We start from the raw sequence: 25,900 nt of genomic DNA on the forward strand, positions 1-25,900 counted from the left end.
GCTGTCCGTGAACACCACGCCTGTTGATGCGCTGATGAGAAGGATGCCTTGTTACGCTGGGGACCATCAGGCCGCCTCGCACTGCGCAGGTGGAGCCCCCGCCTGTGCAGACCTCCTTCTAAGCTACTGCGTTCCATGCTGAGTTTTGATTAAAGATCTAGGTCATCTAAAATGCAGCTTCATGGACTCTTCAGGGGGTAGCTTCTTCCTCTATTTGGGGACTAGTCCAGAGCTCAAATGATTTGAAGCTGATTTTCTCTAACTTTTAAACCTTTCTTCCCAGGCGTGTGAAACAAATACTGATATATCAGATTCCATTATCTACGTTAGCTACATTATTGCTAATGCAGATAATAATACTGTGGCAACTTCTCTGTCTTGGAAGCTCCCACTCCGCTGCTCCGCTGATTAATAAGCTACCCGAGGTTTACTGGTGCTTATTGCCACCTCTCTCATGGGCCTGTCCACCCAAGGCCAATAAACAGGGCTTTTCACCAGCACTAAATTTACTTGTAAAAACTAAGTCATTTCCTGATTGTGCTGTCAAGTGTGAATGTCTCTGTCCTTCACCTCCATCTCACCATCACATACACAGCCCAATCCAGTGCTTAGAATTAGATCTAGTAACTTTCGCTAATTGCCTTATTTTTTGTGAAGTACAAGACGTGACTTGAGATTAGCTTTAGTTGTAGAGAAATAGAATTAATCTCTCTTCCTAGTACAGACTCAGCTTAGATCCTCCACCTCTCAGGGGTGTAGTGTACTAACCCAGGTTAGAGGATCATCAGACAGTCCACGTTTGAGCACTAGGCCGTTACTGTCCTGGGGGAACTGGGTCAGTCCAGAAGCGCTGCCAGGTTGGCTCAAGTTTCCCAGGTGTTAGGTTTAAAGTTGACTCATCTCACTATTGCTGGTAGAAAAAGAACGTGAACGGCAGAATTGCTCTAATAGAGAGTATAGTGTTTGATTTAGATACAAGAGGTCATTAGGGCTTGCCTTGCAGAATTCAAGTTCTAGTGTCTAATGAGCAGCCTCATTCATTGCTGCTGCTGTATTGCCACGTCCCGCAGACAAACGCATCTTTATTGAGTCCAGTCAGTAGGTTTGAGCTGTTGGCTCTTATTTCAGGTTGGTTCTGTTCCTGGAGAGTCCCTGAGCCTTTCTTATGTCTTGTTTCCCACTCTACTTTTGACATCCCCAAGAGAAAGGGGGTAAAGTATTGGGGAAACATGAATATTTTCCAGTCTTCTATTCTAACTATATAGAGAGAAGCATTGAGGTTCTATGTATCAATACATCTGCTTAAGATTCAGAGAATTAGCATGCCCCTAACCATCTAGGCCAATGTGTCTTAGCCCCCCATGATTGACTGAAAACTAAAATAGTGACCCTAGCAGATATTTTTTTCTATTTTCCCTATAGTATCTTTGGAATAGATATTCTAATTAAAAAAGTATTTTCTTTAATATTACCCCCTTAAGAAAAATAACTTTCTTTATTAGAATAACTCTGAGCCTGATGTCTTTGAAGAGCTGTGGGCTCTGGGATAGAGCATTGTGTTAGCTTTGGGTGGGAAAAGGAGGGAACCCAAGCGACCATGACTGTTGCTCAGTTGCTCTCTGGCATACATATCAAAATCTTCAGAACTGTTATCATTTGGTTTTCCTAGGTCATTAGTTATTGGAGTGGTGGGGGATCTGAAAGGAGAATTCCTGACTGTTGATTGCTCATCAGTTAAGTGGTAGTAAGAGTCAACACTAAGGGTTTTCAGGCTGACCTCAGATAGCTTGAGGAGCACAGCTGTTTGTAATTACAGTGACTATAGTATCAGGCTAACCCTGATGTTTCCAGAGTAAAATAGGAGGACGAATCCCTTTCTAGGTGGCCTTGTGCCTTACCTGGGGCAACAGTGTTACTAACACGGAGGCGCCGAGGCACAGTCAGCCCCGTCCTCTTTGCCGTCCTGAGGATGTGTCTGCTTGATTGTGCTGCGGATGTCAGCCTTTAGAGACCTTGGAATAAATTGTTCTCAGATACTAACACAAGACTTCCACAGAACAGGTTACGCTGATTCCAGACATCAGACTGAGTTTTCTCTTTATCACACTCGGTGCCCCTTTAGTCACTATGCTCTTCTTCCCAACCCTGAAAAAGTGGCCGTAAGCAGCGTCTCTGCTGGCTCAGACGTGTGTTACGTGGAAGACCTGATGTGAGATTTATCCCTGTTGGCTGCTTCTGCCTTCTAGCAGTAGGAACTTCTTGGAGTCCTTTTGTTTCAAGAACTCCCAGAAGGAACTGGTACCCCGTGCTCCCCACTGTTTCCTGCATGTGTGGGGTCCCTGCAGGGCCAGGGGAAGAGACCGCAGCCAATCTCAGCATCATGTACGTGGTTTCCCATCCACCTCTGGTCTGCTGTACTGAACTGGTTGCCAGCGCACTGTCTTCCAGATTTGCCTCTGTGCTCTTTGTACTGTACTGGATCTTGTTCTGTCTGCTCCCATCAAGTCTTGGTTGGCTAGCCAACTAACACGAAGTCAGTGTCCATTCTCCCCGCCCCTCACCCCTTCTCTGTTACTGAAAGAACAGAAATGAGCTCTCTCCTAGCCCTTCTGCTGAAGTGGCAGGTGGGAGGCGCTCTGACCGCTGTGGTCTCTGCAGGGGGAACCGTGAGGGGCTGAGCCGCGCCTCAAGCAGCCGCCAGAGCAGCACAGACAGCGAACTCAAGTCCCTGGAGCCACGGCCGTGGAGCAGCACGGACTCCGATGGCTCTGTCCGGAGCGTGCGGCCCCCTGTCACCAAGGCCAGCAGCTTCAGTGGAATCTCCATCCTCACCCGGGGTGACAGCATCGGGAGCAGCAAAGGTGGCAGTGCAGGAAGGAGCTCCAGGCCAGGTGCGCCAGCTCCCCCTCCACCCTGCTCGTGTGTCTGCTGCGGAACGTCACTGGTAGTCACTTTCAGCAAAACGCTCGTCCCGTGTTGTGTCCCAGAACCCTAACACAGCCAGATGAGGGGAGTGTGATTTCCTGGATCCATTGTCCTTTGAGTTCCTTCTCTGATTTCCTTTCTAACCTTTTTTCCTAATTGAAAATAAACTGATTGGGATTAGATTATTTTACGTGATTTCTGTCCAAGGCGGCACAGCCCTGTCAACCCTGCTTCGGGTTGTGTACTAAAATAAGGATGATTCTGAGGCCGCTGAGACTATAAAGAGGGTTTGTAAAGTCGAGGGAACCTTAGAGTTTGTAATTTGTAGTTAATTGGTAGCAGCCAATAGGCTTGAAATTTTAAGCATCACTGCTGCAACTGCTTCTCTGGAGCCCAGTCACGGAAGAGGAGCGTGTGTCCCACCTGCCAGCCTGGGAGCACCCATCGGCTCTCCTGAGCGGCTGTGTAACTTTCTCCATTGATTTCTGCTGCACTCTTAGCAGAAGGCCATTCAGCGCTTTTTACCCAGTAAGTCGCTATTTCACCATCCTCCTGCCTCTGAAGAATTTCTTGACTTTTCATCCCCAAAGTTCTGTTGGTCTTGTCCTCAAAAGACATCAATAGTGGCAAAGAGTTTGCTTTTCTGTTACGCTTCTCTGTTACCTCTTTTCTAATCCCACTGCCTCTGCCTTTATCCAAGCTGGTTTCCCTGCCTTATCCTCAGCTGACTGCACTGTGCGGCTTGCACGGATCTTAGTTCCCCAACCCCGGATTGAACCCGGACCCTCAGCAGTGAAAGTGCATTGTCCTACCCACTGGACTGCCAGGGAATTTCTTATTCTCAACCCTGTTTTGAGCCAGTTTACTAATCTAAAACATAGATCTAATCACATCAGTCCTCCCGTAAAAACATTCATGGTTCTGCATTTCTTGCATAATAAAATCCAAATTACTTAATATAGCATAACTTCCTGACTCCAGTTTGCCATCTCAGTCTTACTTTCAAACGTTCATCCTCTCCTGACCCTCCAACCATTTTCTGAGTATGGCATTAGCTTTGTCTCCTCTCAGCCTGAAAAGTCTTCTGTTCATCCCTCAAACCTGTCTCTTCTGCCACTTCCTCTTTAAATCCTTCCCTCTAGCCCTCCCAAGAGTTATGCTTCCTAATCTTTGCTTTCATACAACTTTATTTATATCACTGATGCATCCTTTGTCCTTGAAAGTGAAAGTGAAAGTCACTCTGTTGTGTCCAACCCTTTGCAACCCCATGGACTATACAATCTATGGAATTCTCAGGCCAGAAAACTAGAGTGGGTAGCCTTTCCTGTCTCCAGGGGATCTTCCCAACCCAGGGATCGAACCCAGGTCTCCCGCATTGCAGGTGGATTCTTTATCAGCCGAGCCCTTTATCCTTATCAGATTGTAATCACGTGGATGTCCATCTCCATTGGAAGATCCTGTCCTGTTCAAGGACAAGGACTGTGTTTCCTTTACCTTTGTATCCTCAGTTCACTGTACAGTGCCTCACGTGGTACATATTCAGTAAAAGTATTTTGTGTAAATGCATTCGTGACTTGGACAGCCTGGAAATGAGGAAAATAGCTGGATGATGGCTATGTGTGGGGTGTGTGCACAGCCATGTACTTGGAGGTTGTCTTCGGCAACTTTTATGAGATGCTGCAAGTTGAGAAGAAATGAAAAGAGAAGACAGGTCTCTTAAAGAACTAGGAATATATACCTTCCCAGGAAGCAAACATTCATTTTTCCAGCTGTCTAATCATGATGGACAGATTCTAGGCATTCCAGGGGTTCATTTTCAAAACCAAACCTTGACAGTCAAGCTGGTTATGGACACTGGGGAGTGGAAACCTGCTAAGATGAGGATTCCCATCAATAGGACATCTGAAATGCATCTCTGCTCATGCATGGATCTCCTAAGACAGTGGGAAATCGAAGGAGAATGACAAGGACGTCAGCAAGGAAAGAGTCAAGCCCTACGACTGGGCCCTCAGGGGTGGTATGTTCATGGCTGGTGCTTACAGCTCTTGCTGGGTCTCCTCTCTGCCTTAGGAATGGCGCTAGGTGCCCCAGAAGTGTGCAGCCAGGTCACCTCGTCCCAGTCTGTCCGGGGCCTTCTCCCGTGCACTGCCCAGCAGCAGCAGCTTCCTGCCCTCCCGCCCGCGCCTCAGCAGCAGCCGCCCTTGAGTAGTCACGTGATCTCACAGGTGAGTCAGCACGCAGTGTTGGAGCCCCCCGCTCTGACTCAAGCAAGCTCTGGAAGTACAATCATGCCTCTTGTACTGTGGGTGGCAGGAAAGATCTGTTTTTGGAGACATGCCTCTCCCTCCCCCACTTCTTGTTTGTTAGTTGTGGGGAGAGAGGAGTGAGGGCAGAGGTTTGGCCAAAGGGCTCTTAGTAGAGTCAGCCTGGGAGGTTTTTTGTTTTTTTTTTTCTGCTTTATATTTCCTTCTCTTCATTCTGGGAATTGTCAGTGGGATCTTTTACCCTCTCCCATATTTCTGCTGTACTGTCTCCCTCTACATCCTGTGTAATTTCAAGGTGATTTTGCTTCCTACATCCATACATGGAACTTGAAAAGATCACAGCTCCCACCATAGTCTAGCTGAATGTATTTATATGACTGTTGAGCCATAAACAAATATTTATATATTGGGGTTTGGGGAAAAGTAAATAACCCTTATCAAGACTCATGTGCCATAAGCACATGCTCAGTCACTTCAGTTGTATCTGACTCTTTGTGACCCCATGGACTATAACTCGTCAGACTCCACTGTCCATGGGATTCTCCAGGCAAGAATACTGGAGTGGGTAGCCATTTCCTTCTCCAGGGGATCCTCCCCACCCAGGGATCAAACCTGCGTTTCCTGCATTGCATGTGGATTCTTCACCCACTGAGCCATCTAGGAAGCCCAACCACAAAATCCCCCAGTGTTGTCTTTGTCTCCCATGCCATAAAAGAGCTCTCTTTCCCCTTCTGTTGTTGGGCTATTAGACATTGGTACCAACTAGGGTTTGAGAAAGTTTTGCTTCTGTGGAGACCATGCAAGTGATCAGCATAAGAATCAGATCCTGTTCTAAACTGGAACCTCCTGTGTGTTTTAGGTTTAACGTCTCTAATGCTCTGAGGAGAGCTGTGCTGAGATCTTCCCTTTCTCTTTTCTCCATGAATAGAGCCTGCGCTTTCTCCTGAAGTATTCTCTGGTAGTCAGGAAGCCAATATGTCTGTACTTCTTTCTGCTGCAGTTGAAGTCCTCTTTTCACCTCCCAGACTCTGTTAGCTCCATACTCAGTTAGTCTAGCTTGGCCTCAGATAGATCTCTTCCATAGATACAAGAAGAAGTCCTAAGCACTGATACCCCAAGGATTGGAAACTAGAGAGGAAACACTACAGAATGGCTCATCACTACCCCATTCACTATATTGGAAAATGAAACTAAAATAAAGAACCGTGAAGATCTAGGAAACTCTGCTTTGTAGCTTCACACACATGCCGGGCATTCCAAGTCCTTCATCTCAGTCCCTAATCAGTTTCTCTATAGTCCTGACTTTCTTATTCTGCCACCCACCGTCTTTCCACCACCTCATTAGGTCTCATTTGCATCAGCTTACCTCCCTCCATACTGGAGCATAGCATGTGTGTGTGCTCTCCCCTCTGTGTCTTAATTTAGACCTGTGAGTGAGTAAACTCTGAGCTTCTCCCTCTGGCCATCCCCTGCTGCTTCTGTGTATGTGCTTTACTTTTTTAAGGTCCCAGTATAGTTTTTGTTTTCTCTACAATGTGTGTGTTTTAATACAGTTCTGTTTCCTTGTCTTCCTTTTAGTCTTCCGTCTGTCTCCTCCGTCCATCCATATTGAGAGACAGATAGCAAGAGTGGGAGGGGGATAAAGACCTAAGTAAAGAGAATAACCATTTGGGACTGAAAAACTTTTAGATAGAATGTTCAGGTGACTGGCCCTAAATCCCAAACTCTTACTCAGATTCTTTCTGTGCTTCTTGAGTCATGAGGGTCAGTGGATGGGTTGGTGATACCAACTGATCATCTCCTGGCAGTACAGTGCTAGATTAGGTCGTGTAAATTGGGGACAGAGGAACATTATTTGGTACAGAGATCTCAGAAATCTATTGTTGCACTTAATTGTTATCACAAATTCCAAACTAAAAAACCTTACGCTGGTTAATTTTGGTGTCTCTAAAGCACTCATGATAGCTGCCCCACTATATATATCTCCTTTTCTCTTTATCCCTTTCTTCCTCTTCCTACTGCCTTTTTCTTTCTTCCTTTCTCTTTACCCCTGTCTCTCAACACTGGTGGCTCTCCAAACTCAAGTTGTTAAACCCCAGAATACTTACCATTTCATTTCTCGGTGGTATGTAACAGGGGATGAAGGAAGTGACCACACGCACACACCACTGTGCTTACCCTAAAGGTTTTCCTTTTGAAGAAGAACCTTGAGCTTTGTAGCAACAAGCACTTGGCCCAGGCCTGGGGGACGGTTCTGGGTAAGCGCTGCTCTTCCCATCTTGGCAGCCCCTGCTGTTACAGCAGGCTTCCACATCACATACCAATAGAACGTTTGAGACCAGGGAGTGATCGTGAGGATTAAAGGGCCAGTGGCTACCTTTTGCCCAATTAACTTAGAGTAGACCTTTTGAAAAGGAGTCCTCTGATCCTCTCCCTGGAGTCCAGTCAGGATTCAAGAGCAGTGATCTAGCCCAGAAGTCACCAGTAGGTGGCAGTCACATCCCCAGGGCCAGTCTCTAGCTTTGAGACTCTCCAAGAAGAGAACTATGGCTGAGGGTAGTGGTAGATTAACTTAAAAACAGCGCTGAGAACACGTGCCTTTACCACTCCCTTCCTCAGTAAGGAGAGGCCGAACAGAAGAGCACTGTTTCTTTTCTCTTCACTTTTTTTAAATTATTTTTTTTATTGAAGGATAATTGCTTTACAGAATTTTGTTTTCTGTCAAACCTCAACATGAATCAGCCATAGGTATACATCTATCCCCTCCCTTTTGAACCTCCCTCCCTCTCTTCACTTTTTATTCAAAACTCACAAACATGAGGAGAAACAGGCAGTTATTTTACGACTTCACGGTCCCTAAGGTCTCCCACTGTCCCCCAGAGAACGTAAGGCCTGACATATGGCAGGCCATCCCTCAAGAGGGAGAAATAGATTAGGGTCATAGAAAACGGGTCTGAAAGTCACCAGCACATGCCGAGCAGCTTGGCCAGCAGTTACATTTGGGATGTCACCGGCTTACAGAGAATAGGCGTGCCAGCGTTGCCGAGAGTTTGTTCTCAAGGCCGTGGCAGCGTCTCACTCGGGTCACACAGTTGATACTCGGTAACTGTTTCCGAGATGATTTACATTGTATTCAATGCAGACATCAGGAGTATTCTCCATATTGGGAGTCTAATGATTTTTGGACTGTCTGCCTCTGGAGCTGTTAATCCCCTCTGAAAGGGTCTCCCAGGAGATATATGGCAGGCAGATATATATATATTGATGCCTTGGTTCCCCCACAACTAACTCTTAATACTCTAAATTTGAAAGGAAGAAGGAGAATTATACAAACAAAAAGGTATTTATGTAATTGTTTGACTTCTTCCTTTACCTTTTCCCTACTGCTGGAGTGGAGTGGAAAGAACATATGTCAGGCACCACTAGGTTCCTGTCCCTCCTCTGCCACATTAGCTGTGTGATCCTGGGTATGTGATTTAATTTCTCTGAGCCCTATTACCTTAATTGCAAATACACGTCATCTCCACATCAGCTAACTGTGAGGTGGTAATGGGATAAGTGTATGTAAATGAGCAGTGTATCTCAGTGTTGCCTCCCGTGACTGGAGAGCTGATGAGGTGATTGAAATGACCGGAGGGGAAGAGGAGAGAAAAAATAACTCCTTATTAGTTGGTTTAGAAAACGCCATGTCCCTAATAAACAATCCTCCTGCTTGAGGCAAGTGAAGGAACCCAAGGAACAAAAGCTAAAAGTCGGCTATTTATATTTTATTCCTAAATCCTTCCGTGTGTGCTTATGGGAGCATTTTTAGTACTGCCCTCTCAGCCGGGAGGAGCACGGGAGAATCATGGAGCAGGAGGAACTGGCTTGTTTTCCCTTCTTTGCCTTCGGGAGGGAGACGATCCTTGTGAATGAGCACTCTTTCAAAAGAGCTGTGGTGTGAAGTCAGGAGCCTGCCTGGGAGAGCCGAGCTAAACCTTGGATGACCCTTCCTACAGAAGCAGGAGTCCCTTCTCAAGGAGGGTTATGCTCCCCAGGAGTCCTGTGCCTGGGAGAAATGCCTAGGGAAAAAACTGTGTTTAGAATCAGGCGGCAAACCCTAGCTCTGAGAGTCCTAAGACTGTATACAGCAGCTACAGAGTTCTGAGCGGCTGATGGGGTGGAGTGTCTGCAGTGGGTCTGTACTGATAGGGGAGATGGCCTGTTTGTCAAAGATACGAAAGCTAGAGACCACGTCCCAGACTTGGTCTCCAGCCTGCTCAGCTGCCTTACTCTTCATGTGAAATTTCTCTTACGGTTAACCTTGTTGTTCCTCCCTTCCTCCCCTTCTCTGCCTCACCCCCGCCCCCTCCCCGCCCCTCCCTAACCTCCGTTTGCTCTCGCCTTCCCACGTCTCACTGCTGGTCCACAGCCAGTCCCGGCTCTGCAGCCGTCTCCGCAGCCTGTTCAGTTCTCTCCAGGCTCCTGTCCCCAAGTTCTTCTGCCAGTCTCTCCGCCCCAGCAGTACAACATGGTATAAACGCCATTCCCCCTTTTTGTCTTGTTCGTGTGTGGCCTGGTCTGTGGGCATGTCTGGGCAGTCTGTGACAACCTTGCAAAGCAGTTATGCCTTTTAGAGGACCATTGTTAGGAACATGTTTCTTCTTTAGGGGCCGGCACAGGCTGAACTATACTTCATTTCTAGTGACCTCCTCACAGTACTTCAGGCATCAAAGATGCCTGAGTGTAAGACAGAGCACAGAGTTCCCCTGAGTTTCAGGAGGGGGAACAAGATGAGACGTTGATCTAACCTGGGCTCCTCTTCCTCTCCTCCATGTGCATTCTCCATCCCATCTGCTCCCCGGCCATGTTGGAGGAACCCAGTGTATTCTGTACTGTAGAGAATGATTCTCTATAATTTCCTTTAAAAATAAAAGCACAGTTGCAGATTTCTCTGGTACCACTGGTAAAAGCTTCAGATGTTTCCCTGTTTCACATAAAAACCCTCTTCTGTTGTACAGCATGTGCTGTTTAGATTGTTTGTGCCCTGACAACAAATCCTTTTAAAGATCTGGTCTGTCTCACAGTTGGTGACTTCTAGCCCTGACTTTTTTCCAATTTTGTGTTAATCATACCTGTCTGCTTTTTCAGTAGAATCCCTTCTTTTCTTCCACCTCTTAGCTCCATACTGAAAAGTTCTAGAATATGAACCTCAAAATGGTAACTGCAATCCAGTGCTCTTGTCATCTCTTCCTTCCCACTACGTTAGCAAAATAGCTAAGATCAGATCCCTGAAAATTGAGTGAAACCACAGGAAAGTACTAGCTTTTGTTTCTACTAGTTTCGTTTGCAGAAGAACTTCTGCTCTGCATGTGTATGTGTATGTGTATGTTGATTACTATCCGTGGAGCAAAAGAGATGAGAAAGTTAACAGACTAACCTACCGCTATACGAGTGAGAGATGGAACACCTTCACCCTAGCTGCTTGGAGAAGAGGGCTGAGAGAGAAGGCAATTACAGATTAGTCAGTCAGTCTCTCTCCCCAGCTCAGCGGCTCACCCTGGCCTCCTTTCAGAGGTGAGAATTGGAAGTGGTTTCTGAAGGGCAGGAGAACACTAGGCAAGTGTCAGAGAATAGAGGTGGAAATGACTTCAAGAGGGAGTAAGGAGATAAGCAGCAGGAGCTGGGATCCCACCAGTCTTTCCAATGCTTAGGCAGAGCTGGGGAGCCACATGAACCTACCGATCATCCACACAAGGTGTTATCTGGGTCCTTTATTATAAAAATGAGATTTATGACAACATATAGGCCCTTGGCATGGTTGGAGGCATGAGGAAGACAGGAAATGGAAAGACTTAAATAGTCTTTTTTTCCACCCCCTAGTTTGTCCTGTTTTTTCTATGTATAGAAGTTGTGTCATTGCTCCCATCTCCCCAGGACTAATTCTAATAAAGGTCATAATCATAGTGGCCGTTGTTACCTCATATGTGATAGGGAGACGGGCTCTGGAGTTGGGCTTCAGACAGCTTTCGAGTCATAGCAATTTGAAACACCACATGACAGAGGCTTGGGCCAGAAAGGACCCCCCCAGGGCACAGAGGTGGGGACGTCCCAGACTGCTGTGAGGAGGGCGGTAGAGAGGGTTGCTGTTTCTGTCAGTCTGTCTGTGTTGAAGTCAAAGACCTGGGACTTGATATGACCTCAGTCCTTGGGTCTCCCCCACTCTCTCAACAGGCAGATGATCTCAGCAACCCCTTTGGACAAATGAGCCTTAGCCGCCAAGGTTCTACTGAAGCAGCTGACCCGTCCTCAGCTCTGTTCCAGCCCCCACTTATCTCCCAGCACCCTCAGCAGACTAGCTTCATCATGGCCTCTACAGGGCAGCCCCTCCCTCCTTCCAACTATCCCACCTCTAGCCATGCACCACCTTCTCAGCAAGTCCTGCCACCCCAGGGCTACATGCAGCCCCCTCAACAGGTGAGTGGCTTGGGTTTCCAGTCTAAATCATGAATTCAGTTTATCCAGTATTATAAACCTTCTTTTTTCCTCTAGTTTAGACAGACCAGAGGAGATACCTATCCGCTACCCACCTCCATTTCCCCACCTTTCTCTTGAGAATTGTCTTTCTAGTCAGAAGGACATCTGTCAAATAACACAAGTCCTTCCTCTTCTGTTTCAAACTTGTACACTAATGCTGTAGTTGCAGACCCAAAATATTTCTGTTTATAGACTCCTGAAATCAACTGTGATGTATTTAATAGTTAGGGGGTGTTGGGGGCTGAATTTGAGGGACCTTCTCATACATCTGTTTCCTCTCACCATAGATCCAGGTGTCTTACTATTCCCCTGGACAGTATCCCAATTCCAACCAGCAATACCGACCTCTGTCTCACCCGGTGGCCTACAGCCCCCAGCGTGGTCAGCAGCTGCCTCAGCCATCCCAGCAGCCTGGTAAGAGGAACTGCTGATGTAAGGAGGCAGCGAGTAAGGGAAGGACAGCGACTGGGAAAGAATTACGCTCCCTGTTTAAAAAGCGGTGGGGGAGGGGAGTAGTGGCCGGAATGGTTAGGGTCCTAAAGAGGAACCTGTGATCTCCAAAAAAGAAGGAAAATGACTAAGAGAGTGTGACCTCCTTAAACATTGTTGAGGCTATGCTGATGTCTTCTCTACTCTGCCTCTCCCTAGGTTTACAGCCCATGATGCCTAACCAGCAGCAGGCGGCTTACCAAGGCATGATTGGGGTCCAGCAGCCACAGAACCAGGGCCTGCTCAGCAACCAGAGGAGCGGCGTGGGGGGCCAGATGCAAGGCCTGGTGGTTCAGTACACTCCACTGCCTTCTTACCAAGTGGGTGCATTCTGAGTGGGGAACGACCCAGTCCTCGGGATGAGGAAAGGACAGTTCACACAGCTGTCCTCGAGGCTGACAGCTCGAACACTGAAACACTGCTTGCTTTACCTCTAGCACTTGTAGGGTTTCTTCCTCTGAAAGAAGGTCCAGAGAGTCTGAGAAGAGTCTTTATTTAAATTGTTTGGTCTTTATACCATGCAAATGAGCATATGCCCAGAAAAGTAGGATCTAGAGGAAATTAGGCTTCTTCCTGTACATCAGATGCCTAAAGGCATGTTTGGAGGAGGGGGAAGTGGGCGTAGCACCAAGTGTCTCCTTTAGGTGAGGAGAGTAAGAGGGTCTCTCGAGGTCGGGGAGGAGGTTAGAGTGTCCCGGTCCAGTGATGACTGAGCTGTTCTTTGGGTGACTTCATTGCGAGTAAAAGCGGTCATTCTCCTCTTGTCTTCACCCAGGTCCCAGTGGGTAATGACTCACAAAACGTGGTCCAGCCGCCTTTCCAGCAGCCCGTGCTGGTCCCTGCAAGCCAATCTGTGCAGGGGGGCCTCCCAGCAGGGGGTGTTCCCGTGTATTACAGCATGATCCCGCCCGCTCAGCAGAACGGCACCAGGTGAGGGCTCCCAGGGAGACGGGGCGCGGCTCCCGCAGCCCTTCAGCAGCTGTTGCACCGTGGCTTTTGTTCCAATGGGAAAGAAAGGCAGGGGTAACGATCCCAGGGGTAGGGGCTTCCTGGTGCTCCGGCGGCTCAGATGCAGTGCTCCCAACGCAGGGGGCCTGGGCTCGATCCCTGCTCAGGGAACTAGACTCATATGCCTTAACTAGGACTTGGTGCAGTCAAATAAATAAATGTTTATTTTTTAAAAAGATCATAAAAAATATAAAAAAATAAAAAAAATAATAAAATAAAAAAATAAAAAAATAAAATAAAAAAATAAAAAAAATAAAAAAAAAAAAAGATCAGGGGTACCCCAAAGCAGGTAGAACATGAGGGAGTTCATGCTCCTTGTTAATTTGATATTTGCATAAGAATTCATTAGCAGGAAAAAATTCCTGCTTCAGAAACAGAGACTTAATCATTTCCCCCAGTTTTTGTTTTTCTAATCAGTGGGTTTTAGAACTATGAGATAGAGACTGCTGATTGTTTTCAAAGCAGCAGTTTGGTGTACACACATGTGAATTTCCCATGTGCCTCTGCAGCCGTGGGTGAATCTGAGGTGTCGTCTCTGTGCGTCTGTTTATATACCGTAGTATGTTGTTGCTGTTTAGTTGCTAAGTCGTGTCCAGCTCTTTGCGACCCCGTGGACTGCAGCCTGCCAGGCTCGTCTCTCTGTGGGATTTCCCTGGCAAGAATACTGGAGTGGCTTGTCATTTCCCATTCCAGGGGATCTTCTCGACCCAGGGATCAAACCTGCATCTCCTGCGTTGGTGGGTGGGCTCTTTAGCACTGGGCCACCAGGGAAGCTCGTATGTCTTAGTATAATGAGTGTAATTTTAGAGATAGAAGTTTATCTTAGAAATATCTAGTCCACTCCCCTTGTTTCATTTTCTGCCCTTCTTCTATAAATGAGGAAATTCCAGCTAGGGATATTAAGAAACTTACTCAAAGTCATACAACTAGTTAGTAGAAGCAGAGCTGGGACTGGAGCTCAGTCTGGGCCTAGCTCGATGTATCTCTGTCTCTCTCAGTGTACATGTGTTTATTTCTTTTTTTTTTTTAATGCGTCTTGAATTTTGTGAGATTTTCCCCTATTTTTCTTTAAAGGATGATCTGTGTTTGCCATTAAGAAAATACCCTGAGTCTCCTTAGTTGTGTTTTTGCCCATCTCTCTAGCACTCTAGCCCTGTGTGTCTGTTTCTGGCCCTCTCTTTGCGTTTCTGTTGTGTTTCTGAGAGAGAGTGTGAGTGTGTGTGTGTGTGTGTGTGTGTGTGTGTGTGTGTGTGTGCATGTGCATGTGTGGGTGCACTTGCGTGAGTTATGTATTTGGTGTTTCTACACTGTTGGGAGGGGTATGTGTCACTAGCATTCCATCTGTAGCACTGATTAGCAGCTTCCTAATTGAAAGATGATCAAGTACAAATATATATAATTAACTTTGAACTGATGAGTGATTTTAGAAATTGCATGGCAAATTGGTCTGGGAATGGCTTGGAGCTGCCTTGGCGTCCCACAGCGGAGGCCCAGGAGGCCACAGCTGTCTGCCAGGAGCGGTGTTCCTCCTCTCCCGCTTTACCAGTCCCCTCTTCTCCGTGTCCGCAGCCCTTCCGTGGGGTTTCTGCAGCCTCCTGGCTCTGAGCAGTACCAGATGCCTCAGTCCCCCTCTCCCTGCAGCCCGCCGCAGATGCCGCAGCAGTACTCAGGTAAGAGCGTGAAGGCGGGAGGGGCCCGGGGCGCTGCGGAAGGACCCGGGCCGCAGGGGAAGGACCCGGGCCGCAGGGGTCCTGGGCGCTGCGGGAGGACCCGGGCCGCAGGGGTCCTGGGCGCTGCGGGAGGACCCGGGCCGCAGGGGTCCTGGGCGCTGCGGGAGGACCCGGGCCGCAGGGGAAGGACCCGGGCCGCAGGGCTGGGTCGGGCAGAGAAGGTTCAGGGCTGGGCCCTGTCCCCAGCTGTGACTTCATCAGGAGGAACGGCCCAAGTCCTGGCTGGCTGGCGTTTTCCAGAGGTGTTGGAACTGACCCCCTCGAGAGGTGAGGTGGTGTGCCTGATCCTGATCCCTGCCCCCGGGGACCGCATGGAGGCTGGTTCCTTGTTTCCTTCCGCTCTCCTTCGTTTCTCTCTCTCTGCTGAATCCAGCATTGAGACTGGCTACGACTCACGTGCCTTTACGACATAAAGTGCTTCTGTCTCTCTCTTGCACTCATTCTTCCTGTAAATAGCTTTTCTTTCCTCTTGGGAGTGTGAGGGAGGCTGATAAAGTGCTTCTAAAATTGTATCTTAGATTTGTTTAGCGATTTTTCATTTGTACTCACATACATTGTGTCCTTCTAATTCTCTCCACAACTTTGTGAAGAGAAAATTTAAGACTCAAAAGAGGGATAAATTTTGTGTAAGGTCACAATCCTAAAGCTTGAACTTGGGTCCTTTGACTTTCCTTAGCCCCTGCTGCATCCTCTGACGCATTTTCAGCAGGTTTCTGTTCTCTATCCCTTTCCCTCCAGTGGAAGCAAACAGGCCTTCTTTGGAGGGGCTGGTGACCCCATGTCAGTACACGTAATGCCACACAGCTTGTCTGTCTTTGCCTAGAACTGCCCCCCCCCCCCCCCATATACCAAGAACAACTGCTCTTCCCCTCTCACCCTGCCCTGACATATCACTGCACTGCATTTAAATTGACTTCAGGGGTTCTGGAGGGGAGGGGGTCTTAAGGCAGCCTCCAGCCTTCCTCATTCCACTCTACAGTAGGAATGTCAGAGTGCCCTCTTCTGGTGAGATAAGGTATTTTGCCAGTTTTTCATATTTTTGAAATGGGATATTTTTCACACAAGATTTTCTGTACTCTGTGTTGGGTGTTGTGGAATAGAATTCCAGAATTAATCTTGCTCACAAGACCTGATCAATTCTTAGCTTCAAGGAGTAATGATTTCTGCCTTTATCCAAACCAACCATGGATCTCTTACAGGCTGAGGTTTTAAAATTCAACAACCCTTACTACCCTTTACTCCATTATTGGTCTCTCCAGCTGTACCTCCTAGTGTCCGCCAGGGGCAGTTGACCTTGAAATTCCCAGCGGGGTATGGAAATGATAGAAACTAGCTCCAAGAACTGCTGTAGCCTGTGGTGGTTCTTGATACCGCAGGGCATTTTCTCTCCTATTTGTTAAGTAAGTGTGTGCGTGTGCATATGGGTATAGTTGTATGTGAATTTCTGTGTAAATCCTTAGTGGTATATCAGTGTATCTACTGGGTCTCTGCGTTTATATCTCTTCATATACAAATACAAGGTCTTTGAATTAGAAACAAATCAAGTGAAAATAATTTTGCAGTACCTACTGTGGACCTAATGATAAGTAAACTGAAACAGCTATTCGTTCTGAAAATTGGCACTAGAGATCTGGACTGGAATTGGAAGGAGATAATCTAGGCTCTTCCCCAAATTAATAGAAACAGACAAAACCCTCTTCATCATCTTAATTTTCCTTGCTGCTTTAGAATTTTCTAGTATATTTCCTTTCTTTCTAGCCACCCTGATTGACATAGGCTTCTGACTGACCCCTTGTACTTTTCCTAGATGATGCCCTCTATTCCACCCACATCATCTAAGAGACCTATTCACCATATCACTGATCTTAAAAATCTTCAATCCCAGGTCACAGGAATCTTAAGAGGAAGTGGAAGAAAAGGAAGAGTGCTTCTTTTGCCTTCCTTTCCAGCTCGCCCTTTGCTGGAAACCTAGAAGCCCAGCACTGCCCACAAGGGCCACTGTGTCACCTTCAGAGGACAGTCACCCGCCCTTCTCCCGTGTAGCAGCATGGTCACTTTTCCAAAAATAAAGGCAGGGATTAGGATTGACTGTTCCTGGAGCAACTGTTCTGGTTTATTAATACATTTTTGTAGTTGCCCAGTTTACCCCCAGGCCTGGACCTTAATTCCTCCACTATGATTTTAGATATAACCATAACCCTAGGAAATAGTTTTCTCCCCACTAAAATAATGACTTGCAGGTCCTTTGAGGTTTCTGCAGGCTTGTCTTGGGAAGATGCACACGGACATGAAATTGCAGTGAAACCCATGCACAGACTCTCAACTCACAGTGACACAGCAGCGTGGCCAGAGTGAGGTACATACAGAAATAGCTTCCCACATACTTCCTGGCTCATTTTGTAGCTGAGGGCTTTCCAAAGCGGAGATAACTCTTTTCTCTCCCCACTTCCTGAAGATAACCCTCTCCCCCACCAAAAAAGGGAAAAAGACGAAGATACTGTAGGATTATATCCTGTAATTTGGGAAAGATGCCTGAGGGATTTTATTTCTCTGGACATTCCTTCCCATAGATTTCATTCCAGATGGTAAAGAAAAAGCCTTATCAGTTTTCTACCTCAGTGATTTTAAAAAAAAGAAAAACAAAAAAACAACTAAACAAAAACCAATTCTGCCAGACATAAATGTCATCTGTTTATATTTATGGGGTTTGCTCTGCCCAATCGACCTTTCTGCCCAGGTTTAATGATGCCACTTAAAAAGCCATTCACACGTCCCCTCTCTTTTCAGAGCTTTCAAGATGAAATTGATTTCCTTATTCAATTCCCTTCTCCCACTTCCTACTCTAACCCAGGCTTCTTCCTCCAGCCTGATAATATGGAAGTGCTGTCACTGGGCGCTGCCGTGGGGGGTTTTGTTTTGGGAGATGTGGGCAGTTTTTTGCCATGTGCATTAAGAAGTGGCCACAGTTCAGCTGCTAACGGATGCCACCTGCTTCTGGCCTGAGGATGAGAAGCATAAAAATCAGCTCATCAGCAGAGTAGTGCTCTCTGTCCTCGGCTGAGTGAAGGAACAACGCTCCTGGCCAGCGGGGGAGGACTCAGTGTGGGGAGGAGCTCAGGAATGAGGCTGCGACTGAGAACCCTGCCTTTGTTTTTGTTAGGATCAGAGAAAATAATATGAGGACTTTGTCCTCTTCCCCCCTCCACTTTAGACCCCTAATAGCTCCTTATGGCTACATGTTGGCATTATTGAGAGCATCTACTGCCTTGCTTCTGCCCATACCCCACACATTCACACATCCTCTACCCTTTCCTGGCCCAGGGCATTAGGCTTAGGTTATATGTTGCCTTCCAGAAAAGCTGTAGATTTGATCATTTTTGCCTTGGCCCCCTCAGCAGTGAGTTATTTGAAGGTCAGTTGCAGTTTTGTGGCTAAAGGACTTTGGTGCAGGTGGAGCTGCTAGGATGGGAGATACAGCGCCCAGAGCAACTGAAGTAAAGGGGGAGTTGTTAAATGCATGATGCTTCACCACTGCGCAGTTTTCCTGTGGCCGGTCCACAAGCTGTGCTGATGAATCCCCGTCCCCTCCGGCAGGGGACGGGAAGCTGTGAGCCTGTCGTTCTGAGTGCGTGCGCTCTGATTAGCTGAACCCTGGAGGATGGGGGAGGGGCACAAACTGGGGAATAGGACCCAGCAGATGCTGTGTCTCCTGAGCTGCTCTCAGACCTCCCCCCATTTCTTTCCCTTTCTTTGACCGGTGCTACCTGAGAAAAGCAATCACGCTCACTTCCCAGCGTGACTGGTGCCCAGGGCAGAGGCTGCACCACTTCCTGTCACGGGAAGCCGTGGATGGTGGCAGCCCCAGAGCGCTGAGCCCTGAGACAGCGGCACCACGGCAGGCTTTCCGTCTAGCGACCCCCGGCCCCATCCCCCTGCCGCCGCACGCACACGTGGACTCAGCCTGTCCCCCTCAGGGATGCAGGCTGCGGGTCATGAGCAGCCCTCACACTGGACAGTCCCCTGTGGGGAAGCGGGGCTCCCGCCCGTCCCTCCCAGCAGGAACTGTCCGTCAGATCGCTTCCCCCTGACCCCTCACGTTGCTCTTCACCGTGAGGAAGATTCAGGACTTAGTATTCCTCCTCAGTGAGCCTTTCCTCCCCCCGGCCTGTGAGAGGGTAGGACTGCATCCGTCGTTGCCTGGACTAAAAGCCCAGGGCTGCATCCTGTCAGTCAGGTCTTCAGAGGGTCTCCGCCTGCCGCTCCGTTCCTGCTCTCACTGCCCTAATTCAGAACCACTTTGTTCTGTTCCAGTAGGCTTCTAACCAGTCTTCCAGTCACTAGTCTGCCCCTCCCTTCAGCCGTCTTACCTTTGGCCACTTGGGTTAGCTGTCTGAAGCACAACTCCTGTTTCCAACACCTCTGGGATACAACCCTTACCTGAATGTGCTTCAGATTCTTGACACCAGCTATTTGTTTAATGTCCAACTCTCTAATAGACTGTTCATTCCATTGGGGTAGAGACCGGTTTTTTTGTTGTTGTATACCCAGTGCCTGGCATAGGAACTGGTACTGGTAAGCGTTCCATAAATGTTTGTTGAATAAATGAAGAGATGTGTCTCATCCCCTAGTACTTCCCCTGCGTGGCTGCTGGGCCTTCCTTAGCACCTTGAATTATTTGTCATTTCCCGAATGTGACATATATCTCCATGCCATCCCCTCTACTTGAAGTGTTCCAACTCACCCTATCCTTGCCCAAGAATTAATGTTCTGGATCTGGCTTAGTGAAGCTCTGCACATTTATCTTCTCCAGAACAACCAGAGATCACTGACTTATCTGCAGCCATTACCAGAAAAGCCTGCACGTGCCTGCAGCCCTGGCCCAAGCTCCAGCCTGGGACCTGTACCATGCCCAGACGTTTGAGCAATCTGACCTGGGCATTTGGTAATAGCTAACTATGACAGGACGGAGTAGTTTCCAGCCAAGCCTACCAAAGTACCCCCTCAACCAGGTGAAGGCCAGGAGAGCATTGGCATCTTCCCCTCACACTTCCACTGGTTTGAGGAGAGAGAGAGAGACCAAATCAGCAACTGTCTCAGATTCCTGGCAGGACACAGTTTAAGTGACCCTGAAGCCAGTGGGTGGATTTGCTTACTGGCTTTCCCACCCAGGGTTAGCTGACAGGCTAAAATGTGGTTTGAATTCACAACCAGCTGCTTTTTTCCTGCCACTCAGGAGTGTCAGCTTCTGGACCGGGTGTGGTGGTCATGCAGCTGAATGTCCCTAATGGACCCCAGCCTCCCCAGAACCCGTCCATGGTCCAGTGGAGTCACTGTAAATATTACAGCATGGACCAGCGGGGTCAGAAACCTGGAGACCTGTACAGTCCCGAGAGTAGCCCCCAGGTGAGTCCTGCACCCAGCCTTATCTTGGCAGGGAGGCGGCCAGAGACTTTTCAGGAAGCCGTCTTCGCCGTTGACCACGCAGCCTCTGTTACCCTGGGCACTTTTCAGAAGAAACCCAGGAAAGAGGACGGAGCATCTCCTTCAAGGAACCTAAGACCTGAGGTGGCAGATAGGACGCATGCTTAAAAACGCCAAGGGAATACTTAAAACAGGTTGTCAGGAAGTGAATATTAAAATAATACCGACTAATTAGGCGCTCAGGGGCCAGTGTGAAGGGGCACTCTGACTTTGACAGAGCTCAGCAAGAGCAGTTTGCTGAGAGAGGTAGCCCTCAGCCGAGCTGTCGGAGTGATGCAGAGGGCAGGCTCTGGTGTGTGTGTGACGCGTGCCCCGCTCTCTCGCCCAGGCCAGCACGCAGATGAGCAGCAGCCCGGTCGTGTCGCCTACGCAGTCTCCAGCACCCTCTCCTGTCACCAGCCTCAGCAGCGTCTGCACAGGACTCAGCCCCCTTCCTGTCCTCGCACAGTTCCCCCGGCCCGGGGGTCCCGCCCAGGGTAAGCTGGGCTGCGGTCAGCCGCCAGGTTCACCCTGCGCACCCCATTCCCAAGTGGGGGGTCGGTGGGCAGCAGCAGACGGAGAATCACTGTGGCCGCCCAACCAGTCCGTGGGAGCCAGTCGGCCTTTAGTGTCCCTGTTTAGGCCAGAGACACACCCCTCTTGAGTGCTGCCCAGTTACCTTAACTCTAGATCTCCTTCACGAATGTAGATTTCCTTCCAAGTCCCCAGAGACTGTGAGCCAGGGAAAAGTTCCCTGAACTTTCTAATGAACAGCAAAGAGTTTAACTCATCAGTACTGAGTCTGAGGGCTGGGAATATGGGGTGTGTCAGAGAGAGTGTGGTTTTAGAAAAGGGGATGCTGGGTTTGAATGAAAAGACTTGGGTTCACCCCCAGCTCACTGTGACAGACAGGAGCTTAGAACAGCCGCTCTTGCTGTCTGTTCCCTGGGGGACGCCAGAGGAGGGCTCCGCTGTGGCTGTCGCAGACGAGGGGGGCACCCTGGCGCTGCTGCCGTGCTCTCCGTCAGAATCACAGGTTACTTGAGTCTGCTGCGACGCCACCCGGCTTGTGGCAGTCCTGCCCCCTGCACCTGGGCAGGTGGGGGGCCTGGCCCCTCCCTCCAGCCGGGGTGGGTGGGCCACGGAACCTAGTCCCACGCCACCGAGCTCCAGACGACCACCTCCCTCCCATGATCAGGAAACCAGAGGTCACCTTCCCACAGAAACTTTATTTTTCACAAATCTCAAGTGCAGAACATAGATGACCATTTTAGTAAACACAGTCAAACTTTAAACCAAGAATTTACAAGAATTAAGAGTTTTATAGCTTTAACACATATAGCCGATATTTTATTTCAGAAATAACTCAATTTCTTAAAAAGTAAAAAAAACAAAGACTTGACGTCAAATTCTAGTCCTGCCACTGACTAGTGTTGTAGGGCTGAGTATGCTACCATGCTACCTAACTTAGAACCAGACCTAAGATGAGAATATGGTTTAAAACTTCAGAGTGCTCTGAAATACAGTATTTGTCACCAATAATAGGTAACACATAGGTGCTATATCTTACAATCATTTAGCCGCACCAGTGCTGATGAGAGAAGAACATACCCAACATCCCATCTTCAGTAACAGAGACAGAGTTTGAATATAGTCTGGCTGCAGGTCTCTCTTGTCTACTACACTGTGTTGCCTCTCATGTAAGTCAGAAACTTGAGCCCTGGGTTTAGGGTGAGAAGCAACCATATGAGAAATAAAAGACAGTTATAAGCATCTGTAGGTTTCCCCCAGGGCCTTTTGTCTTCAATGAGCAGAGCCCTTCTTCAGAGATGAGGGAACCTAATAACCCCTTCTGTCCAAGACACAGCTGAGAACCAAGGTGGTTAGGAAGAAAGACGCGCTTAGTCAGTGACATGGGCGCTCCTGCCTCAGAAACGGTAGGAGCAGTATGCATTGTTGCAGTCCATCTCCAAAGCCCCATGAAGTCTCTCAGAAGTCACACCAAGCAGCGCAAACTCCCGGAAAACCATCCGTGCTTCCCCCCAGGTGACGGTCGCTACTCCCTCTTGGGCCAGCCGTTCCAGTACAATCTGTCCATCTGCCCGCCCTTGCTCCATGGCCAGTCAGCTTACACGGTGCACCAGGTAAGGGCGTCTCCCGTCAGCCTCAGGGCCGCTGGGGTCTCCTCCTCGTCCAGGCCCCTGCCTCTGAGCCATCACCTCAGCCAGCTGGGCAGCCGAGGGAGACAACACAGAGAGAGTGGACCAAGTGGGAGGAGCCTCCGCCCCGCTCCTGTGGTCATTCTTCTCACCCTCCCAGTGCCAGGAGCGGGGGCCCTGTATTTCTCACTGGCCACTCTCTGGCCAGTCTGACTGCCTGGTAGGGTGGGATCCTCAGGGTTGCATACTGTTCCTGAATCTCTCAGACAGACTGGGATGTAAGGCAGTCAATATTGTTTGCCTGGAATGAGAGTTATCTTTCAAACGTTGCAGGGGCAGAGCGGATTGAAGCATGGAAACCGGAGCAAGAGACAAGCGCTCAAATCTGCCTCCACTGACCTGGGGACGACAGACGTCGGTGAGTCCCCGCGGGAAGAGCTTAAGCCTCCGGCTCTGCGTTCCCAGTCCAGGATGGCGAGAAAGGCCAGCTTAGGGTCAGTGGGGAGTCAAAGGAGGACCCTTTTGTGTTCAAGAGTAAGGAGACGCTGGAGAAGGTGTCTCAGACCTGCTTACCAAGCTGCTCCGGGCCTCGGGGAGATGAGGGTAAAAACTGAGTAACACATGATGAAGTTTGTTGAGCCTGCTATTAACAGAGAATCTTGTGGAAGTGGTCCTGACCCTGATCTAGAATATCTACCTCTGGTAGTCCTAGACCCAGTTTGGGAGAGGCTTGATACTAGAACGTGAGGGAGTAGCTCTCCTCCTGAGGCCTTCCATTCTAGGCATACAGGATCTCCTGTTTGAAGCAATTTGCTAAACAAGAAAAGGAAGGGAAACTGACTTCCCTAGATGATAAGGAAGACGAATCTACCTGGGCCAGCCTCTGGGAAGGAGATGGGACATATTTCAGATTGAGCTGTTAACTTTGTGAACGAACATCACCAAAAGCCATACTTCTTCATGGTGATGGCGCCCCAGGCGAGAGCTGAGGTATAGGTTTCCAGACCTTAACGCCGGCACTCTGATCCCCAGTCTCTTGTTGCCTTCATCTCTAGGCTAAGAGAAGAGAAAGGCTCTTTGTGTCTCCCTGTTGCCCTGATCAGAGTCTGCATGGTGGGGAGTTGGGCTGATGTGAGAAGGAAGGACAGGATTGAGTGAGAAAGGCTGGGCTTCTGAGGGTGTGGTATACAGACTTCGTCACCCGGACCCCCCTGGGCCAGGCCGCTGTCCAGACCCGCCTGCTCTGCGCCTCTCACAGCCGCGTCCTCTCTCCTCCCCTTCCAGTTCTGGGACGGGTGCTGGAGGTGACAGATCTCCCGGAGGGCATCACCCGTACCGAGGCAGACAAACTCTTCACTCAGCTTGCCATGTCCGGCGCCAAGATCCAGTGGCTCAAGGATGCTCAGGGGCTGCCTGGTGGGGGCGGGGGGGACAACGGTGGGACTGCTGAGAACGGCCGCCACTCGGACCTCGCTGCCTTGTACACCATTGTGGCTGTGTTCCCCAGCCCCTTGGCTGCTCAGAATGCCTCCCTTCGCCTCAACAACTCCGTGAGTCGCTTCAAACTTCGAGTGGCCAAAAAGAACTATGACCTGAGGATCCTGGAGCGAGCCAGCTCCCAATAAATGGACAAGAGAAGGGACCAGCATGGCAGGGGTGGGGGCAGGGTGGGGGGGTCAAGAGGTCCTGTCAGACCACAGACAGAGGCAGAAAGTAAGATAAGGTCCACAGACAGACACTAAACTGGAGCCTGAGACCATGGGGATGCAGATGGAGACAGACAGACACTCACGCTGGCACTGGACTTTCTCACTCCCCTGCCAAGGGTCCCTCCATTTCCCTGGTTGGCCCATGTCCACTTCCCTCTCTTTCCCATCCTCTTCTATCATTTTTTATCTCTTCTCTCACCATGAAATTAATTCATATTTTTTGGTCAGGTAGAATTGGGAGGGTCCCACACTCCCCCGTTCTCCTATTTCCTTACCATCCCAAGCGCCCTTTTCTTTTTTGGTCTTTATGAATATATTTATATGGACAGAATTAAGAAAAACAAAATTGATTTCCCCTTTCTCTCACCCCATCTTGTCCCTCCAAACTCCACAGAGTTTAAACTTGGGCCTCCTTCCACCCCCCCAGAACACTTGTATATTGTTTGTTTGAGGTTTGTGCCGCAGTAACAGACACAGTATTTAATTGCACATACAGATGTTTGCTGGGTATATTCACTGTAAATTTTATTTAATCTGATTTTTTGTTTGTTGGGGGGTTCTTTGGGGGGAGGTTGATTTTGTTTTTAAATATAAAAAAAAAATCTGTCACTGGACCTCAGTCCCTGTTTTCTCTTGCCACCCTGGTGTGGGTGGGGGCCGCGCGGGCTTGGTGTGGGCTGGGTGGCTTTCTCTGGCATACGCACACGTATCTGCCTGACCGTTCCCTGCGTCCCATCCTCCTCACAAGTGGTTGATAGATGGCTGGGTCTCTGACAGGACTCTGCCACGAACGGTGGTTTACGAAGCACATCACTCTAGGCACTGGACCTCTGAGTTCTTACCAGTAAAGTAAGAGACCTGGACTAACTAGGTGACCTCCAGGTTCCTTCCACCCTGTTAATTCTGTGATATTCATTTAGGGTTCTGGTAGCTAAGCCAGAGGGGTGTGAGTGAGGTCAAAACTGGGTCAAGATGCTGGCCTCATACCTGCCCATCTCATCTTCTGAAAACTCTTCAGGGATGGAGGACTTGGGCCTTGCTTTAACTCCAGAGCCAGAGGGCTGGGTTCTCCCTGATAGGAACAGGATCGCATGTTCTTAAAATGAAAGCTGTCTCAGCTGAACGTGTGGTGCCAAGATGTCACACTGCCCAGTGTGCTCAGCCGCCCCTGGCCTGTGCGACTGAAGGAGGGTGAGCAGGAGTCACGTGCCCGTGAGGTGGAGCCCTCCCCTGCCTTCACAGAGCTGGCCCGGTTGTTCAGCCAGTCAGACCAGGGCCGTGAAGGAGCCTGTTGACCCAGAGCCACCCAGCAGCCCCTTCTCAATGTCACCCTCCCCTTAAAGAAAGAAAAAAGAGCAGTAGGTAGAAATGACATGGCGCATTGCCGTGGAAATCCCTGGGGTCTGGAGAGCAGCGTCTCTCTAGCCAGCCTCCTCTGAAGTTAGTCTGACCCAACCTCTGACACAATCCTTTACTTCTCGCAGATACACAGGATAAAGCAACACGACATTACCGTCTCCAAATTACTCTCCTCTGAGACGGGAGTATCTCCTTTTTCAGCCATGTCATAGCTCAGAGTAGGAAGAGGCTGCGTCCCTGTAAGATAAGACTGCCAGATATCTACTTGACCCCTTGGTTCA

The 25,900-nt window shown here is 48.9% G+C and overlaps 1 protein-coding gene across 32 annotated transcripts in view; it reads left to right on the forward strand.

Moving 5' to 3' along the window:
* R3HDM2 (R3H domain containing 2) overlaps positions 1-24,874 on the forward strand; it is a 158,711-nt gene extending 133,837 nt beyond the window's left edge. For 18 of the 32 annotated variants that reach the window (XM_043889319.1, XM_043889311.1, XM_043889230.1 and 15 more), the window contains 14 exons: positions 2,659-2,891; positions 4,996-5,150; positions 9,601-9,702; positions 11,403-11,645; positions 11,993-12,119; positions 12,354-12,514; positions 12,970-13,124; positions 14,772-14,872; positions 15,119-15,199; positions 20,166-20,335; positions 20,742-20,889; positions 22,325-22,536; positions 22,885-22,969; positions 23,836-24,874. In XM_043889319.1, the coding sequence (XP_043745254.1) occupies positions 2,659-2,891; positions 4,996-5,150; positions 9,601-9,702; positions 11,403-11,645; positions 11,993-12,119; positions 12,354-12,514; positions 12,970-13,124; positions 14,772-14,872; positions 15,119-15,199; positions 20,166-20,335; positions 20,742-20,889; positions 22,325-22,536; positions 22,885-22,969; positions 23,836-24,176 (2,314 nt within the window). In that variant the 3' untranslated portion in view covers positions 24,177-24,874. The remainder of the gene's footprint in view (positions 1-2,658; positions 2,892-4,995; positions 5,151-9,600; positions 9,703-11,402; positions 11,646-11,992; positions 12,120-12,353; positions 12,515-12,969; positions 13,125-14,771; positions 14,873-15,118; positions 15,200-20,165; positions 20,336-20,741; positions 20,890-22,324; positions 22,537-22,884; positions 22,970-23,835) is intronic. The other 14 variants (XM_043889395.1, XM_043889403.1, XM_043889414.1 and 11 more) reach the window with 7 other exon arrangements.
* Positions 24,875-25,900: the final 1,026 nt, after the last annotated feature.

This window comes from Cervus elaphus, chromosome 3 (genome assembly GCF_910594005.1).
Source record: "Cervus elaphus chromosome 3, mCerEla1.1, whole genome shotgun sequence".
Classification (NCBI taxonomy): Eukaryota; Metazoa; Chordata; class Mammalia; order Artiodactyla; family Cervidae; genus Cervus; species Cervus elaphus.